The sequence below is a fragment of the Lissotriton helveticus genome, chromosome 5_1, assembly GCF_964261635.1.
Source record: "Lissotriton helveticus chromosome 5_1, aLisHel1.1, whole genome shotgun sequence".
In the NCBI taxonomy this organism is placed as follows: Eukaryota; Metazoa; Chordata; class Amphibia; order Caudata; family Salamandridae; genus Lissotriton; species Lissotriton helveticus.
This window is the reverse complement of record NC_136065.1, coordinates 590177352-590196680: the sequence shown is the minus strand read 5'-3', so window position 1 is coordinate 590196680 and position 19329 is coordinate 590177352. Positions and strand designations below refer to the sequence as shown.

Sequence of the window (19329 nt, the reverse complement as noted above, 5' to 3'; positions counted from 1 at the left end):
GTTGGACGAGGATGAGTACTCGGAGAATGAGATGTATGGGGATGCATATAGTCCATCTCAGTTGAATCTGAAATACCACGATTCTGACCAAGATGATGAGTACTATTATAGGCAGGAGCCGCGACAACAAAAACAGGTCGCATACCAGGAAACTCAGGCACAGCAGGGCACGGTTACAATGCCTATGAGTCTTTTGACAGACTTGAGAGCAATGCTGGAGGAGTATAGAAGCAGACAAGGGTCGCGACCAGTGGAAGGTCAGGCGCAGGTTCAGCCACAGGTGATGGCAGTTCAATCTGTACCTCCTTCACAGGGGGAAGAAGAGAGGGAATATCCTCGGCAGACACAAGTCCAAGATGATACCTCGGATGAGGATGAACACAACCAGGATCAGAATCCTGTTAACGAATGGAACCAGTATATAGCACAGGATCCGGCTTCTCCGGTGCCGGACCCGGTAGATTCACCTCCGGCGGATGTGGGAGGTTTCTTCAGCTTGATGGAAAGAGCCACGGCACGCTTTAAGCTAACCATGCCGGCAACATCTACGGATTGTTTTTTGTATGATTTTAAAGAGGCATACCGTAAGACAGTGCGTTCGATTCCCATTGTAGAGCACATTTGGGAAGAAGGAAAGAAGGTGATGCAGTCTCCAGCGACAGTCATTCCAACTCTTCCACGCTTGGAGAAAAAGTATAAAGCTCCGGATGACAGTCCCGCCTGCTTGATTGGACAACCTAGACCAGACTCGGTCATATCGCAGGCGGCGCAGAAGAAATCACGGAATCCTTCGGCCACCCTCACAACTCCACCGGACAAGGAGGGTAGAAGGTTAGACAACGCTGGAAAGCGATTTTCGTCTATGGCTAGCTTGCTGGTCAGGGCGGCCAATGCCTTGGCGATTCTAGCAAGATACGACCGCCAGATGTGGAGTGATGTGGCACACTATGTGGAACTGCTGGCGGATGACCCTAGAGCCGAAGCACAGAAACTTCTGGAAGAAGGACAACGGTCTTCTTCGGAAATGATTGATTGCGCGATGGACATCGCCACCATTTCTTTCCGTGCTCTGGGCAGCACGGCTGTTCTTCGACGGCAGGGGTGGCTACGAGCGACTTACTTCCGACCAGAGGTCCAAAATAAGATTCTGGACTTGCCCTTAGATGGGGACATGTTATTTGGGAAACATGTCGATGACACCCTACAGGGAATAAAGAAGGACACAGAGACAGCAAGGGCTCTGGGGAACCTACAATATAGAAAGACACCATTCCGTGGAGCGAGAGGAAGAGGCTTCACTTCGCCAAGAGGTGGTTATCAGCAACAGCGATACTCGCAGCAGTCGCAGTCGTACAGACCGCAGTACGGCAATCAATATTATCAGCGACAGTCACAGTCTCAATCGTTCTCTCGTCAGAACGCTCGTGGACGTCAAGGGCGTCAGGGCAAAGACGCTGGCAAGCGTCAATAGCGGCCTCCTGACTCTGCCAACTGTTCCTCCGCTTCTGGGATCTCCAGTGGGCGGCAGGATATCTCAACATCTGAGCAGCTGGGAAGAAATAACATCGGATCAGTGGGTATTGAACATCATCCGACATGGGCATACGCTAGAATTCCAGGAATTTCCACCTACAAGAGCTCCCCACGCCACTACTCCAGAACATCTAAACCTTCTGCAATTGGAAGTTCAACAAATGCTTCAGAAGGGGGCGATCCAACGTGTTCCCCTATCACAAAGAGGAGAAGGTTTCTATTCAAGATTTTTTCTGATCCGCAAAACGAAACTAAAGTGGCGTCCGATCCTGGACTTAAGGGAGCTCAATACCTATCTCGTAAAGCTGTCGTTTCGGATGATTTCACTCCAGGACATATTGCGCCTCTTGAATCCAGGCGACTTCATGGCTACACTAGACCTGGAAGATGCCTATTTTCATATCCCGATCCATCCGGCTCACAGACGTTTTCTTCGCTTCACAGTAGGCAAGAGTCACTTCCAGTTCATGGTGCTCCCATTTGGATTAAAATCCGCACCTCGGATATTCACAAAGGTGCTGGCCCCGGTAGCAGCTTTTCTGAGAAGACAGTCGCTGGAAGTATTCCTGTACTTAGACGACTCCCTGCTGAAGGCACCAAGCTTCCAAGAGGCAACAGAAGCAGTGAACACATGCTTGAGCCTCTTCATTCATCTGGGTTTGCAACTCAACAGAGAGAAATCGGTTCTTCAACCGGCAGGTACAGTGAAGTTCTTGGGAGCGATACTCGATACTCAGGTGTGCAAAGCCTTCCCATCGGAAGAGAGACAGATGAAACTCATGTCTTCAGCCGCTCGGTTGCAGAGGAAAACTTGGATAACAGTCAGGATGTACAAATCTCTTCTAGGGTCGATTTCATCCTGTATTCAATTGATTCCGCACTGCAGGCTGCGAATGCGCCCTTTGCAGGAGGAACTGGACCTTCAGTGGAGACAAGTGGAAGGGTCGTTCGACGACAAAGTAACGGTCACCCAGCAGATGAAACGGACGGTTTCATGGTGGATGAAGAAATCTCACCTCGCAGTGGGTCTCAGTTTCAGAGCGGCACCGGCTCCTCGCGTCATTACCACAGACGCCTCCCTTCAGGGTTGGGGAACGGTCATGCAAGATCTCCAGGTCAGTGGCCACTGGACACCAGTAGAATGTCGCTTGCATATCAACGTTCTGGAGCTAAGGGCTATTCGGTTGGCAATGTTGGCGTTCCTTCCAAGGATTTCAAATTCGGCCATCCTGGTGCGTACGGACAACACCACCGCAATGCATTACGTCAACAAGCAGGGCGGCACAAGATCGCAACTGCTTTCTCAGGAAGCCCAGCTGCTGTGGGAGTGGGTGATCTCACAGAACATCACGCTCGTGGTAGAACACCTTCCAGGAGTATGCAACACGAAGGCGGATACGCTAAGCCGCTTGAGGGCAGTCTCACACGAGTGGGAACTGGACAACACAGTGGTCAAGGACATCTTCTCCCGTTGGGGAACCCCAGCGATCGACCTGTTTGCAACACCGAGGAACAAGAAATGCCGGTGTTATGCGAGCAGGGAACACCATCGAGGGTCGCTGGGGAATGCCCTTTTGATGTCTTGGTCCGACGCATTTGTTTACGCCTTTCCGCCATTTCCCCTGATTCCTCGAGTCCTCAAGAAGCTCAAGCTGGACAAGTGCAGGATGATACTAATAGCGCCTGCCTGGGCTCGCCAGTTCTGGTACACGGAGTTGCTTCTTCTATCGGAAAAGCGGCCCATTCATCTGCACCCCAACCAGACCCTTTTAGCAATGTACAACGGCCAGGTTCTCCACCCGAACCCGAGCTCGCTTCAGTTGACAGCTTGGCTCCTGAATACAGAGAGTTTAAGGATTTAGACATTTCAGTAGAATGCAGGAACATCTTGGCACAGGCACGAGCTCCTAGCACTAATAAGACATATAGAGCGAAATGGAAGAGGTTCTATTTATGGTGCCAGAGAGAAGGAGTGCATCCATTCTCATCAGCTCCGCATCAACTCTTGCCTTACATTCCATCTTTGGCACAGGCAGGTCTGGCTCATGCTTCCATCAAGGTCCACTTGGCAGCTATTTCCAGGTATAGAAGAACAAGATCGGGCCCTTCTCTACTGTCAGCAAGGATAATAAAGCAATTCCTGAAAGGACTGTTTAGAGTTTTTCCGCCAGTTCGGCCCCCACCTCCGGTTTGGCACTTGAATGTGGTCCTGGCTCAACTGATGAGATCGCCATTTGAGCCAATACATAGAGCTGACCTGCAGTTCCTATCATGGAAAGTGGCGCTTCTTCTGGCACTCACATCTGCAAGGAGAGTAGGAGAACTTCAGGCTTTAACTATCAAAGAACCTTTCTTGCAGTTCAAGAATGATACATTGATCCTACGAATGAACCCCAAGTTCATTCCGAAGGTACCGACAGACTTTCATCTTAATGAACCGGTGGTTCTGAATTCTTTTTTTCCTCGGCCTTCAACTCAGGCTGAGAGGACACTTCATTCTCTGGACGTTCAGAGATGTTTGAAATTTTATCTGCAACGCACAGCTGGATTTCGGAAGACGCCCCAGTTGTTTGTGGCTTTCGGAGCCCCAAGAAAAGGATTTCCTTTGTCAAAGCAGGGAATTTCCAGATGGATATCGAGTGCGATCCGTTTCTGCCACCAGGCGGCAGGCAAGCCGTTGGAAGGACAGGTGAAGGCGCACTCCACAAGATCGATCTCATCGTCAACAGCGCTGTTTGCTGGAGTATCGATAAAGGATATTTGCAGAGCGGCCACCTGGAGCAGTACTCACTCATTCACGAGACACTACTGTCTGGAGGCGGCTGCACAGGGGGATTCAGCTGTTGGACAAGCAGTCCTGAGAAATCTCTTCCAGTAAGAGGTGAGCTTTCCTTTCTTCCCTCCTCCTGTTTTTTCAAACATTTCGTTTATTATGCTATGGTTACTGATTTATAGTTATGATGTATGATATCATTGGTTTATAATGGTTCTATAACTATGCACGAAATGTTTGAGGTATGCTAACTGCTATCTACTCTGATACAAGCAATGGGAATCTATGAAAGTTCCAATACTGGAGTAAGAAACAAGTTACTTACCTGTAACTTTAGTTCTCCAGTATTGGTAACTTTCATAGATTCCCATGCGCCCACCCGCCTCCCCTGGGAAAGCTCACTTCTGGGCTAGGTGATTATGTGGCAAAGCAACGGCTACGAAAATCTGAGGCTCTGAGCTTTCTCAGGAAGGTTCCACAGGGTGAGGCTAATCTGATTGGTTGCTAATGTGAGTTTGGGTCTTTTTACATAAGGACACCTATAGGCTACAAAATATAATGAGGCCTAGGCCTAATTTTTTACTTTTTACACCTATTAGGGTGTATTTACCCTAGTATATATTTATATATATATATATATTTATTATTACCGAGGCTCCCAGTCCGACGACGGGGAATGATACAAGCAATGGGAATCTATGAAAGTTACCAATACTGGAGAACTAAAGTTACAGGTAAGTAACTTGTTTCTTCCTGAACCCGGCTTGATAAGGGCTCAGGACTGAGTGGTCTAGCATCCATTCTTATAGGCGATCCAAGATCAGCCTAGCAAAAATCTTTTGGGGAACGTCAATTAAGCTGATGGGCCTATAGTTGACTGGGAGCAGGGGTGAACCCCTCTTAAAGATGGGAACAATCTCCGCCCCCAGCCAAGTAATAGGCACCGGCATCCCTCCTAGAATTGCATTAAATAGGACCTGTAGGTAGGGAACCCAGACAGTGGGTTCATTTTTAAATAAGTCACCAGGGAGTTTGTCCAACCCTGGGGCTTTTCTGCAGCAAGTCTGGCAATAGCTGCCCCAACTTCTGCCAAGGTGAATTTATCCGTTTCCAGAAATGGCGTAGGGGTCAGGCCTGCCACCATGTCTTCTTGGTCCCCAGAGAGATCTATGTTGGCTTGGACATACAAAGATCTAAAGTGATCCTCCCATGCACTAGGTGCAATATTAGCCTCTACTGCCGAAGTTGGATCGGCCGAGCCATTTTTTTACAATCTGCCAGAATTTCCGGGCGTCTCGGAACTTGAGAGCGTTCGTCATATCTGTCCAGTTGTCATTATCCCATTCAATCTTGGCATTACAAATAAGGTATTTATACTCCTTCCTCTTAGCTCTAACCAGTGAAATATTATCATGTTGCTTCATGGCCTCTAGTAAGTCTGCTTTAGCCTTCCTGCAGGCGGCGTTATACCACGAGGCACGCGTCCCCTTCCCTTTCTTTACCCTCTGCACAGGGTTCTGCACCTCAGCTAAGGTGCTACACAACTCCAGATGAATTGCACCAAGTTCTCTATGGCTCTCCTCAGACGGGAGTTGGTGGATGAGGTTATCAACTTTTTGCAAGACTGGAACAGTCTTTGCATACAGCCTCTGAATATCCTTGGGGTTTCCTATAATTTTGGGCCATCGAACTCTGTGCCGGTTACTAGATAAAATCATACTCTAGTCCGTGAGGTCATCACCCCCCTGCATAGAAAAAGTAACACCCGGGACCGAAATCTTTAGAATCAGTGCGTTATGGTCGCTGTCATCTCGCGGAATTACATTAAAATCTACAACTCTGGCCCATTCAGACATTTCCACAAGTATATAATCCAGGCGGGAATTGTGCCCCAGTTTGTTAAAGGTTCATTTGGGAGGGATATCTCCACTTACCCGGCCATTACAGGCCCTTAAAGAATTTGCTACGGTCAGGCACATAATTTGTGTCGCTAGTGGTGACCAAGACTTCACTGGCGGGCCAGCCAGTTTAGGAATTCCCCATTGATCATCCTCCTCAATGGTTGCACCTTCTAGAAATAGTGGGAGAGGCTCAAATTGGCAATTGAAGTCTCCCCCAACCAGGTACGGGGTACCTTGGGGGATGGTGCTCAGAAACAATACTAGTTCCTCAATGGTGCTAGAAACTTTTGCTATGCCCACTGGTCTTGAATAAACATTGATCAGTGCCAATTTTACGGCATTGGGCCATTCCAGGAGTACACATTGGACATCTGGAGAATTAGTTACGAGAGCCCTCGCTTTACAGCCCAGATGGGAGGCCACCCAGATGAGTAGTCCACCAGACGGGCGTCCCTTCCCCTTCCAGTTCGCCCAGATTGAAAATGTATCAAACCCTACACGCCAATGGTCTTCTCTAGCCCATGTCTCCTGAAGAGGCAGACGTCCTGTAAATCTATGAATGCCCCCCAATCCGGGAGTCAAGTTTTTTAACCAGACCCGCCAAATTCCAGGAAACAATGGAGATGTGACCCCTATCACGCAAGTCTACATTGGAACAGTTGTTTGGCCCATTTACAGCTGGATCCGCTAAATCCAGAGTGGCCTGGAGACAATTCCGGTCACAAGGGATGGGACTCCTCTTGTTGGTATTAGGGGAAGATTTCTTGGTTGACCGGGAATGCCCGTAAGCGGTCCGACGCTAGTGGACCGCTCACAGTGCCCATTTACCACCCCCCCCCCTTGGGGCTACAAGATCCATCCTCTCACCCTCTGATAAGCTTGTAGGATTTAGCTGTCAGTCGACCATCTCTAGGCAACTGAATCTATTGACAGTCGAGAAGCCACCCCAGTTGTCCCTATATGCTTGGTCTCTAAAGCCCTGTGCCCCCCAAATCCCCCAGTCTCCACCCCATGCGCGACGCCCTACTGTATGCCAATCACTATCATTGTTCCAGTCACGTATCGGTCCACTCCTGGGGGGATAAAAGAAGGAAAGGCGTCTAGTTGCAATCCCCTCATATCTATCCTGTGTGTTCCATGTACATACATGATCAGCTGTATGAGGGTCCGCAAAATTAACCAGGATGCAATCACCCTGGACTGATTTCCTCTCATGACCCACCCATGTTACCCTACGTACCGTCAGAATCTTACTTGTTCGGTTAGATGGTAGGGGCCGATTTATGTTAAGCCAATGTTGGACTTTGTTTTTTTTAAAGACCAATTGGCTTCCTCATCGGCCTCACCCAGTTCTGGGACCCCTGTCATGACCACCACATAGGGACTTGCCTCAGGGGGCAAGTTCATCGCTCGTCTCCTAAGTGATCCTCCGTCATTATTATTCTTATTTTGGCTACGTCGTGTGTTCCCTAGATGGAATATGCCCCTCTCGGGGGGGGGGACACAGGTTTTAGTTTTTGATGCAGTTATCTTCGCGGGGGCTAAAGCAGACTTGGGTTTTGGGTTAATCACTGGTGCTGATGGTTTTTTAATGACAGGATCAGTGGATTTATCTATATTTAGTTTAGTTCCCCCTGTTTTGTGAGTCCCCTGCGGGTTTAGTTTTTTTGGGACAGCACACAAATCAGCTATCTGTTTTTCAATGTGGGCTAATCTTATCTCAATAGGGGTGAGGTAAAGTTTAAAAAGTTCAGCTATCCTAGGTAGGAGTGAAATGTTAACCTCATCATCCCTAACACTAATCCTATCTAGAATATCCGAGGCCTCTGCATTCACACTACACGATGCCCCATTTGTGGGGACATTACAAGGGGGATCAAGGTCTGTAGTCCGGTTTGGAACAAGAGCCCCAGAAGCCTTTCTCGATTGTTTACCCCTCTCCCTTACTTTTTTTGGCTTGAGTTTTTTGGGGATGGCTCCCTCCCTCCCTCTTGCCCTTCACTCAAGTCAACGAGTGAGGTGATAGCGGCTAAATCCGGGGTTTTTTCTAGGTCTACACTTAGTTTTGAATCTAGTGACAGATGGGACACTGATAGGTCTACCGTACCGGGCAGACTCTGTCTGTGGACATGTATATCCGCATTAGTTATTACGGGGTTTCTAGAGGGACCAAACCCTTTGGTTGTTCGGGGGTTTTGGCTGTAGCAAAGTGGCCCATAGAAGATCTTTTTGCAAGGGCAAGGTCTTGTGACACTCTGCGCTCCATCGATGAAATTTCTTGCTCTATGAAGGAGTTAGCCCTTATGATAAAATTATCCAGAGTGCCTATTTCTGGTACCCTCGCTGCCGTTTTGCTTCTAGACCCTCTTGTGCACATAGTTATCAAGTGTCAATAACTGACAATAGACTATAAAGAATATGCCCAAATGGCAACCAAAGAAATATAGTATAATACGTGCACCTAGTTTTAGTCCTATCTTGGAGTCAGAAGTTAGAGGGGTGGTCCGGCCTTACATGGTCTCTAACGGGCTACAACGGGCCCGCCCTTTGCCCGGGCTTAGCCCCGGGCTAAGTCCCGCGCGCGTCCCGCGATGCGCGGTGAGAACGTCAATTAAGTACACAAAAGGAGGCGGGGCACGCCCGGGAAGAGGCACCAGCTGTGGGTGTTGCAGGGAATGCTGGTCCTCGCAGTCCCGGACTCCCGCTGTGGGTCCTAGTGGTCAGGGTCCTCCACAGAATTACAACCTCCAGACAGCCACGACGGGGAAAACAGCACGGGGATAATCCAGCACCAGTTCGGGAAACAAACGAACACCAAGAGTCCTGCTGCGAGCGGCTTGAAATCATTAAGTGTTAGTCACTCCTTTTAAGATCTGCTGCAGTTATATACCTGAAATACTGCTGCAGCAGATTCAAGTCCAAACAGCATCCTTAAAAAACATAAATGCTCCCATAGGTGTAATAAACACTGTTAGGAGTCTGGATTCTGGATGGCGATCCACTTGATGGTAAGCCATAGATAAGTCAATAACGCTGAAGTATTTAGTATCGCCTATAGTGCCCAACATTTTATTTTTGTGTGGAAGAGGATATCTTTACAACCATATATTTTCGTTTGGGCTAGGCAAATCCATACATAAACTAATGCCTTCCCCATTTGCCTTCAATGCGATGATTACGGGAGATTACCATTGTAAAGCTTATACAGGTTGCATTATTCCCATTTCACAAAGTCTGTTCAATTTTTTCTCCAAAGGTTCCCTCAACATGTGTGGAACCGGACATAGCCGATGTACTACAGGTTTGGCTCCTTCTCCTAATGTAATTTTATGTTGAAAGTCATGTAGCTGACTATGCTTGTCTGAAAACAAGGTGGGATATTCCTCACAAGTATCCAATTCACCAATCAATCTATTAACTAGGAGTACTTGTTCCTTAATAGGATCAATAAATAGTCCCAATTCTTTTTGATGTGGCCATCTTAATAAACTTGTACCCGCTTCTACCACAAACATTTTACCAACTGTGAATCTATCTTTGAACCCTTCATGCATTTTTAACATTCCCACCAGAGGTATAGGTTCCTTTGTGTATCCCTCTGGTGAAATGTCAGGTTTTACTAAGGTCAAATTCTTGTTCCTTGATATCTTCTAATAATCATGTAGATTTAACAAAGTGAAAGAACATGAATCTGCAAACCTAAGTAGTGGGTTGTTATTTAGAAATGCTGTGCACTTAGTATAGTTATTTATCTAATTATCTTCACTATCTTCTATTTAGAATGCATACTTTTTCTCACTAGGTTGATTACTTGTAATTATGTTTATTTTAGTACTCTCTCCATCCCTAAAGACTCTTGCAAAATATCCCCTTCTTTTGCACCTACTACAAGTTATATTTCAGGCAGGAAACTGAATTAGGTGGTTACTGCTCCCACATCTGAAACATTTCAGTTTTTCATCTTTCGTACCTTAACTCGTAGTCCTAACCTTGTTCTTTGCTATACATACTTCATTTTCTGACCTGTTCTCTTGTACACTAGCTACCCCTTCACTAGGCATTTTCATTTCCCTAATGCAGTTAGCTGTCTGTTCTACTGACTGAGCTATATTAATTGCATCTCTTAGTGCTGGATTTGTTGCCAATAACTTTTCTTGTATGCGGGAATTGTTAGTGCATCTTACTAACTGATCTCTTATTAAAGAATCTGTTAGGTTTCCACAATTGCATAACTTCGTTAACCCTCTTAATGCTTCAACATAGTAACTAATGGATTCCTGTTTACCTTGCACATGACTGAAAACTGCATGCGGTTCTAATACTGCATTTACTTTGTCTCCAAAATGCTTTTCCAATTTTAGAAGTGTTCTACTGTAAACATCCATCTCTTTCTGGTCATCTTCCTCCCCTCCCTCTGGTTCAGGAAGAGTTTAGTATGTTTTCCTACCATGTACACTTCAACTCCCCTCCACTATGACTCAGCTGCGTTCCACACACTCAGCCCCGGAAGAAACAACAGCTGCTAGCTATTGAACGCGAACACCACCAACGGCCAGTTCTCCTGCTGACACTGCCCTCACACCTTCACCCACCTCCGGACACCCACCGCCCACCCTCCGGATGCCAGCGCACCCAAACCCCTGAGCTACATCCTCCTCAACGTACCCTCCTTGCACCGACACGCAGTGGAAATCTGGACCTCCTCAACACCCTGTCTGCAGACGACGTCGTCCTCACTGAAACCTTGACCAATGCCACCTCCGCCCCCAACATAACTGCCGACATCCCAGACGAATACAGGATCCAGAGGAAGGACCGCCTCAACCACCCGGGAGGAGGACACGCTATCGTAGAACTCTCTCCGACTCACTACTTCCAGCAGGATCAACTCCTCGTCCCCCACCGAGCATCTCCATTTCCAGATCCAGACTAAGCCCAGAACGAGCCTCGCCTACAGACCTCCTGGACCATGAACCGCATGCTACTCCCGGTATTTCCTGATTCCCAAGAAGGATGGCAGGCTTCGTCCAATCCTGGATCTCAGGATCTTGAATTTTTATCTGAAGCAGGAAAAATTCAAGATGCTCACCCTTGCTCAGGTTCTTCAGGCTCTGCTGGAAGAAGACTGGATGGTGTCGCTCGACTTACAGGATGCGTACTTTCACATCCCAATCCAGAAGTCGCCCAAGAAGTATCTCCGTTTTACGGTGGGATCGCAGCACTATCAGTTTGTGGTCCTTCCGTTTGGGCTTACTACTGCGCCTCGAGTCTTCACCAAGGTGATGGCAGTGGTGGCGGCGCATCTCAGAAGATCAGGGATTCCTGTATTCCCGTATCTGGACGACTGGCTGATCAAAGCGAAGTCGTCAGAGAGTGCTTCCATCATCTGCAGGAGACAACCCAGTTGTTGTACAGGTTGGGTTTTTCGATAAATGTACCCAAATCTCACCTGGTGCCCTCCCAGCGCAACCTGTTCATAGGTGCTGTACTGGACACAACTGTATGTCGTGCATTCCCTCCTCCTCAAAGGATTCGCGACATACTGGAAATGATTCCTTTATTTTTCAATGGAGCGGTCGTTCCAGTCCTGAAGGTCCTTCGCCTGCTCGGTCTGATGGCTTCTTGCATTCTGTTGGTCAACCATGCACGCTGGCACATGAGTGCACTCCAGTGGTGCCTCTGCAGGCAGTGGTATCAGCACAACGGAGATCTGCAGGGAGTCAGTGAGGATCTCCAGAGAAGCTGCGGCGGATCTGTCTTGGTGGGGCGTGGAAGGCAACCTGTCTCAGGGGAAGCCTTTTCAGCTGCCTCCATCGGTGGCCACAGTGATAACGGATGCATCCACTCTAGGGTGGGGTGCTCATCTGGGGGATCTGGAGGTCAAGGGCCTTTGGTCTCCAGAGGAAAGGTTGCTTCACATCAACCTTCTAAGAATTGCGGGCGATACGTTTGGCGCTCAAGGCTTTCCTCCCTTCCCTTCGCGGTCGGTCGATCCAAGTCCTGACGGACAACACGACCGCGATGTGGTACATCAACAAGCAGGGAGGAATAGGGTCGCAGTGTCTCTGCAGAGAGGCTCTGCGTCTCTGGTCCTGGGTTCAGGACCATCAGATTTGTCTGATGGCAAATCATCTGGCCGGGGTTCTGAACGTTCGTGCAGACAGTCTGTCGGCAGTTCTCTGCCGACCACGAGTGGAGGCTTCACCCGGAGGTGGTTCACAACATCTTTCAGATGTGGGGGACTCCTCGGGTGGACCTGTTCGCCACTCGCGAGAATGCTCACTGCCTGTCGTTCTGCAGTCTCCAGTATCCGATGCAAGGAGCCTTGGGGGACGCGTTTCAGTCGAGTTGGGGAAATCAACTCCTTTACGCGTTTCCTCCCATACCTTTGATTCCTCGGGTTCTGAGGAAGATTCGCCAAGACCGGGCCCAAGTCCTATTGGTCGCCCCGGATTGGCCAAGAAGGGTGTGGTATACAGATCTTCTCCACCTCCCCTCTCACCCGCCGCTCCGTCTCCCTCTCCGGGCAGACCTCCTCTCTCAGATGGAGGGGCAGGTTCTACACCCCCACCTCCAGTCATTACACCTTCATGCCTGGAGATTGAACGGGGCAACCTGAATTCCTTTTCCCTCCCGCCTGACGTTGTGGATGTCATTTTATCCACCAGGCGTGACTCCACTAAGTCTATCTATTCTTATAGATGGTCAAAATTTGTCGCGTGGTGTGGTGAAAAGTCTATTGACCCTGTGAGAGCCCATTTGTCTGATGTTCTCCAGTTTGCTCTTTTTCTGGCGCAACAGGGACTTGCGGTTGCCACAGTGAAGGGTTATCTTTCTGCGCTGTCTGCTTTTCTCTGCTTGCCTGACCAGCCATCTCTTTTCAAGTCTCCTGTGGTTTTAAGGTTCTTAAAGGGTCTCACAAATAAGTTCCCTCCTTCTCCTTTTATTGTGCCCCAGTGGGTCTTAAATCTTGTATTGTCTTTTTTGATGGGTGCTCCCTTTGAGCCTCTTCACAAATGTCCCATGAGGCTTCTTACTCTTAAGACAGTCTTCCTTGTTGCAATAACCTCGGCAAGGAGGGTAACTGAGCTTCAAGCTCTTAGTTTCAAGCCCCCTTTCTTGACCATTCATGCTGATCGAATGGTTCTTAGGACCAGGGCTGCTTTTCTGCCTAAGGTGGTAACTCCTTTCCATTTAGGACAGTCCATTACCCTACCTACCTTCTATCCTCCCCCTCACCCTTCTAAGGAGGAAGAGAGACTGCACCGTCTGGACCCTAAGAGGGCGGTGTCTTTTTACTTGGACAGATCCAAGGACTTTCGTTTGGAAGACCAGCTCTTCATTGGTTTTGCTGGCTGCAAGAAAGGGAGAGCGGTCCATAAAAGAACCTTGTCAAGATGGATCGTCCTCTGCATTAAGATCTGCTACTCTTTGGCCGGTAAGGAACCACCAGAGGGTATAAGGGCTCATTCTACAAGAGCTAAGTCTTCAACCTCTGCATTGGCCAGAGGTGTTCCTGTAGAGGATATTTGTAGAGCGGCAACTTGGTCTTCCCTCCACACTTTCGCGAAGCATTACTGCTTGGATTCCGAGGTGAGGAGGGACGGTCACTTTGCGCGCTCTGTCCTCCAGGATTTCCTGGTTTAGAAGAGTGGACACCCTCCTCCTGGAGTGGGGACTGCTGTGGGACTCTATTCACAAGGTGAGGAATCCACACGGCAGATGTATCTATCAGAAGAACAAGTTACTTACCTTCGGTAACGCTTTTTCTGGTAGATACAATATCTGCCTGTGGATTCCTCACATGCCCACCCGCCTCCCCGTTGTCCACTCTTCTTTACCAGAGGTATTGTAATTTAATGTGTATATATGTTGTTGTCAGGGAAATGTTTCATTTGCTTTCCTGCATTTGCTTTACACTGTGTGTTTTGCCATTTCTATTGTATACTGTGTATACTGTATGCCTTTCTACTGTCATTGGTCCGTCCGTGTGCCTCGATGGCACGGAAAAAAGGGCGGAACTGATGTCATCACGCCGGCGTGGGCCTATTGTAGGCGTCGGTGACGTCAGCGGAGTCGCGAGCGATGTCGTGTCTCTGACGTCCGAGTCCACGTCGGCGCGAGGCTACAAAAGAATTTCCGAATGTTGCTGACGCAAGGGGATATTCACAAGGTGAGGAATCCACAGGCAGATATTGTATCTACCAGAAAAAGCGTTACCAAAGGTAAGTAACTTGTTCATCAGGATACTGTAGCGAACATCTTTCAGCTGCTCGATAGCAAATTCGTATTCTGGCGATCCAGCAGGCCCCAGAAAAATATATCTGTGAAGCCACTTGAATAAAAAAAAAAAGTAGAAGAAATTGTACAGTTCAAACGAATAAAGGTGGTTATACAAAATACACCACTTTAGGAAGCAGGCGAAGCACAGCATTGTGGTTAACTGGAGATTAATTTTGATGGACTTTGAACATTCAACACTATTTCTCACCTAATATTATTGGAAAGACTACGCTCTATAGGTGTCCAGGACACTGCTTTGAGCTGGATAATAGACTTCCTGACAGACAGAACACAAACAGTGAACCTAGGCTCTTTTAAATCTAAGATCAGCCGTGTCACGAAAGGGGTGCCTCAGGGCTCATGCCTCAGCCTGTCTTTATTCAATGTGTATGTGGCCCTTTGGCAGCACTTCTTAGGAAAATTGGGTTCTCCCCAATTTCCTATGCGGACGACACGCAATCGATTTTTACTTACAATAAATACACCCCCAACATCCAGAACATGTTTTTGGAAGGCATGAAAACGATCTCCTCCTGGATGAAGAGTAATTCCCTACAGTTAAATGCAGGGAAAATAGAAATCATGCTCTTCAAGGATGCTGTTAACATCTGGTCCCCTAGTTGGTGGCCAGAAGAACTAGGCACAGCTCCTATTTCAAAGACTGTGGTTAAAAACCTAGGGGTCTTAGTAAATAGAGACCTTAATCTGGAAGATAATATAGCAGCTACTAAAAAATCCTGCTTCTATGCGTTGAGCTTGCTCCGCAAGATTTTTCATTTTCTTCCTATTAATACTCGGAAAACATTAATCCATGCTCTAGTTCTTAGTCGCTTGGATTATAGCAATGCTTTGCTGATCTCGGCTAAAGACTCTGATATACAAAGTTTGCAGGTGGTGCAAAATACGGCTGCCCGTTTGGTGACTAGTGCTCCCAGGCGGACTCCATCTCTTCCCCTACTCTTCAATTTACATTGGCTTCCTATTCGAAAGAGAATCCACTTCAAAGTGTGCTGCCTTGTGTTTAAGAGCCTTAATCAGATGGCTCCTATCTATTTGGTCGAAAAGTTAATCAAACACATTCCATCTCGCACACTGCGTTCAGAAGGAAAAGGCCTACTTGTAGTTCCTCGTATCAGGCAATCCAGATTAGGAGGTAAATCCTTCACTTACATTGCCCCCACGTTATGGAACCAACTGCCTTTAGATCTTCGCCTGAATACCAACTATTTGGCCTTTAGTAAAAAGCTTAAGACTCATCTTTTCTAGCGCCATTTCCCCCGTTGTGTTGTACCGCTTTTGTCCTCAGCGCGGAGATACCCCATTGGGGTGAGTCAAGCGCTTTATAAATGTTTAAAATAAAATAAATAAATGGGCAGGTGAAGGTTTCATTCAGGGACTTGATTAGATAATTATTTCTAAGTAACAAAAAAACACTGGCTGAGGAACGATGCGGTCTGATGTGTGATTGGAGGAAGATGGTTTGATAAAACTGGACAAGCCTGCGAGGGTAAAAAGCCATATTCTAGTTTACAGGTCATGTGTAACCTGCGATTATTGTTTGTTTAGGAAAGGGAACTGCATTATAGCCCTATCTAAATATTTATCTATGGTCCTTTTACACTGCCACGTTTTAAAATCATTTTCCCCTGGATTTCATTGCTTATAATGTTCGCCCTTTTTAAAGGTTACATAAAGTTTGCATTAGTTTAGTTAAACATTACCTTTTCATTTTAAATACTACCACTGTGATTCTAGTCAATTGACTACAATTGATATGTATACATAATTAACTGCAATACATGTTCTTGATCATCCCTTCATTCTTCAGGAGGATTTGACCTGGAAGTTAAAGGCTGGGGCGGCGAGGACGTCCACCTGTACAGGAAGTATTTGCGCGGGGAACTCATGGTGATCCGGACACCAGTGCGCAGCCTCTTCCACTTGTGGCATGAGAAGCATTGTGCTGATGAGTTGACTCCTGAGCAGTACCGCATGTGCATCCACTCTAAGGCAATGAACGAAGCCTCGCACTCGCACCTTGGTATGTTGGTTTTCCGAGAGGAGATTGAAGCCCACCTTCATAAGCAAGCTTACAGGACTAACAGCCATACTGACCGCTGAGAAGTGCAACCTTTCTTCATTGAAACAAACACCATAAAGTCCAACAAAAGGCTTCCCAGCCAACCTCTTCAGACTTGCAACAGTTGCCTTGACATTTTTTCAGGGCATCACGAATCTTCCATGCAATGCTTTGCCCTCATTGCTGTCATGGCTTCCAGCTCAACCATATGACTTTGATGTAAAATGGTGGTTGGGGAGTAATTCAGGGAAAAGAAAAAAATTACCCCATGAAAAATTCAGGAAACCGCAATTTACTTTTGATGAGAAATCAGATTTTTAAATTAAAAAAATATATATTTAAATTTTTAATTTTGCCAGTAATAATTATTTCTGTTTTTTTGCCAGTTGGTCACTGCTTTGTTGCAATGCCTGCAAGATTGTAGTGGCTCACTTTGCAACACTAGGGCGGCAAATGAGTAATAAACTACTGTATCTTGGGAAGGTGTAGCGCCTGAGTTTTGGCTTTCTGTGCATATATTTGGTTTTTAGTTGAACTTTTGGACGCTCATAACTGCATTTTTAGATAGAATATAAAAGTGCATAGGTATTTGAAGTACACAAACTTTTCATGGCTGTCTCACATATGATGTTATAGCAGGTCTCTTGTACTGTAGCATAAAAGACCGTTGCATCTGGCAAAACAGGGTCTCCACATATCCACACCTTTTCATGCTTTTCTTGGTATTGTAAGCATTTAAGGGAGGTCCTTCCAGTTTCTTGGGTTGTTAGTTTCCAGCTTTGCACCGAGGGCTCCCACAAGCAGACAGAGGACAAAATGTATTTTCCGGCAGAAGGCTCTTTTCTGGCAGCTGCATAGTCTACCTGAAATGGATATCGGTGGGGCTGAAGTTCCTTGTAACTGGAGTCAAATTGCTTGCTATTGATAAATGCTGAAGATTTGCTCCATTATTTGAAAGGTCAGCAGAGTCCCAGCCTATTTTAATTTGCAAAGTCAGGACAATATGCTAAACAATTGTAAAACATATGGATTTTAACATTTAGATTCTGCAACAGACTTGCTCGCTTCTGCCCTATGTTCTAGTAGCACTCATTTATTGAAGTGTGCCGATCAGTAGCACTAGTAGCACCAACTAAAGCCAGAGCTCTACTGTGGTTGCTGCTTAATCTGAACAGGCCCTTTAAAGTTAAATAAATACTGTATGCATGAACTTTCAGTGCTAGAATATGTCAGTTACAACCAGATGATCATGGGTTTAAAATGAGAGCTTTATGTTGTCTTCTAAAACTACGTTTTACTCCAAACAGTAGATTGTGTGATGGTCTGGCTTTAAATATTATATTATTTTGAGCTGATAGTGGACACAGGTGTCCAATATATGATAGAGAATTTGGTCCCTAAAAGTTGGTTTTCCAGTTTGGGCTCTTCTCAAACTGCAGCCTGGGTACTTAACGTGCATTGGTTTGTGAACTGTGTGTTCAGGCTATTTAGACATGTTTCAAACCTTTCAATATGGAGCTGTGATGTTTTGATGAGAACAGGTCAGAGTTGAGTTTTATTTGAAGAGGTGAGGTTACAGCATTTTTACAGCCCGTTTGATGGGCTATATCAAATAAAACAAGATTGTGCACTTGAAGAACAGTCCGAGCTGACCATCAAATGTGGTTAAAGAAAACTAGACCAAGAATTCTTTTTGGCTTGAATCGGTGCAGTCGTTTCCTGGTTCAGAGAGGACGAGTCTTCACAGAAAGACTTGACCAGTGCCACAAACATTCTTGTTATTTTTTAAAGGTATGTGTTTAAAAGCAAATTCACCATGTTTCTTTAGTGCGATGTAAAAAATTAAGGAAAAAAATTAGACAAATTCTTATATTTTCAGATGACAATGTAAAAAGCAAATTTCCCACAGAAGGGTGCCTAAAAAGGACGCCTTGACCCTCGCTGAGATTTGTAGGGCTCCTCTGTATTTGTAAAGCAGACACTCTGTTGTCCTGGTGAAGAAGAAATGTTTTGATAATACAGCAGAAATTTCCAGTTGGAGAAGAAGAGACATAATTTTTCCGTTCGGCGGTGGGAAGACGAGATTCTTAAGTAATTTTGCTCTGTGCAAGGTGTATGTTTCTTTTGTGTTTGCCTATGTCCCTTGGCATCGTGGCCTGACTGGTTAATCCGCTAAACCTGTAACAAATGCATTTTGACTACAATAAAAATGAGCGTTAAATGTAAGTAACCAAGTACTGAATGGTAACGCATATGAACAAAAACATTAATGTATTTCAGTTATATTTTCTGCCTGGGCTCAGTATTGTAAATACCAATTTATACCTTACGCTATTAAAGATGATGAACATATTGTCAAATAACAATATTTGGAAAAGCACCCTGGGCTTCATTACTCTCATTTCTTCTTATGTTTGTCCTTGGAAAGTAGACTGATGTTTCAAAGATAAACCCCAGAGAAGTTGATTTACTTTGTCCCACATTGTCTCCTCTTATTCCCTCAATAAGAACCTCCCGCTGCACTTGTAGGTAGTATCAGACACTTACATAAGCGTGAGAGCCCTCCCTTTGGTCTGCAAACATTTCTGACAAGCACGGAGTTCAATTGACCATGGGAGAACTTAATACAGGACTTCACTCAAAGGTCTTTGCGGCCTAAATGGTGGCCTTGGGTTTCTCTCATTTGTGACAACCTTAGCTATAATCCCCTTTCTTCAGCTCTTACTAAGATCAACTCCTGTAATCCACCCACTCTTACA

General features: G+C 46.3%; 1 protein-coding gene across 4 annotated transcripts in view; it reads left to right on the top strand.

Moving 5' to 3' along the window:
- Nucleotides 1–18950, top strand: part of CSGALNACT2 (chondroitin sulfate N-acetylgalactosaminyltransferase 2) — a 264875-nt gene extending 245925 nt beyond the window's left edge. For all 4 annotated transcript variants that reach the window (XM_078642940.1, XM_078642941.1, XM_078642943.1 and 1 more), the window contains exon 8: nt 16319–18950. In XM_078642940.1, the coding sequence (XP_078499066.1) occupies nt 16319–16611 (293 nt within the window). In that variant the 3' untranslated portion in view covers nt 16612–18950. The remainder of the gene's footprint in view (nt 1–16318) is intronic.
- Nucleotides 18951–19329: the final 379 nt, after the last annotated feature.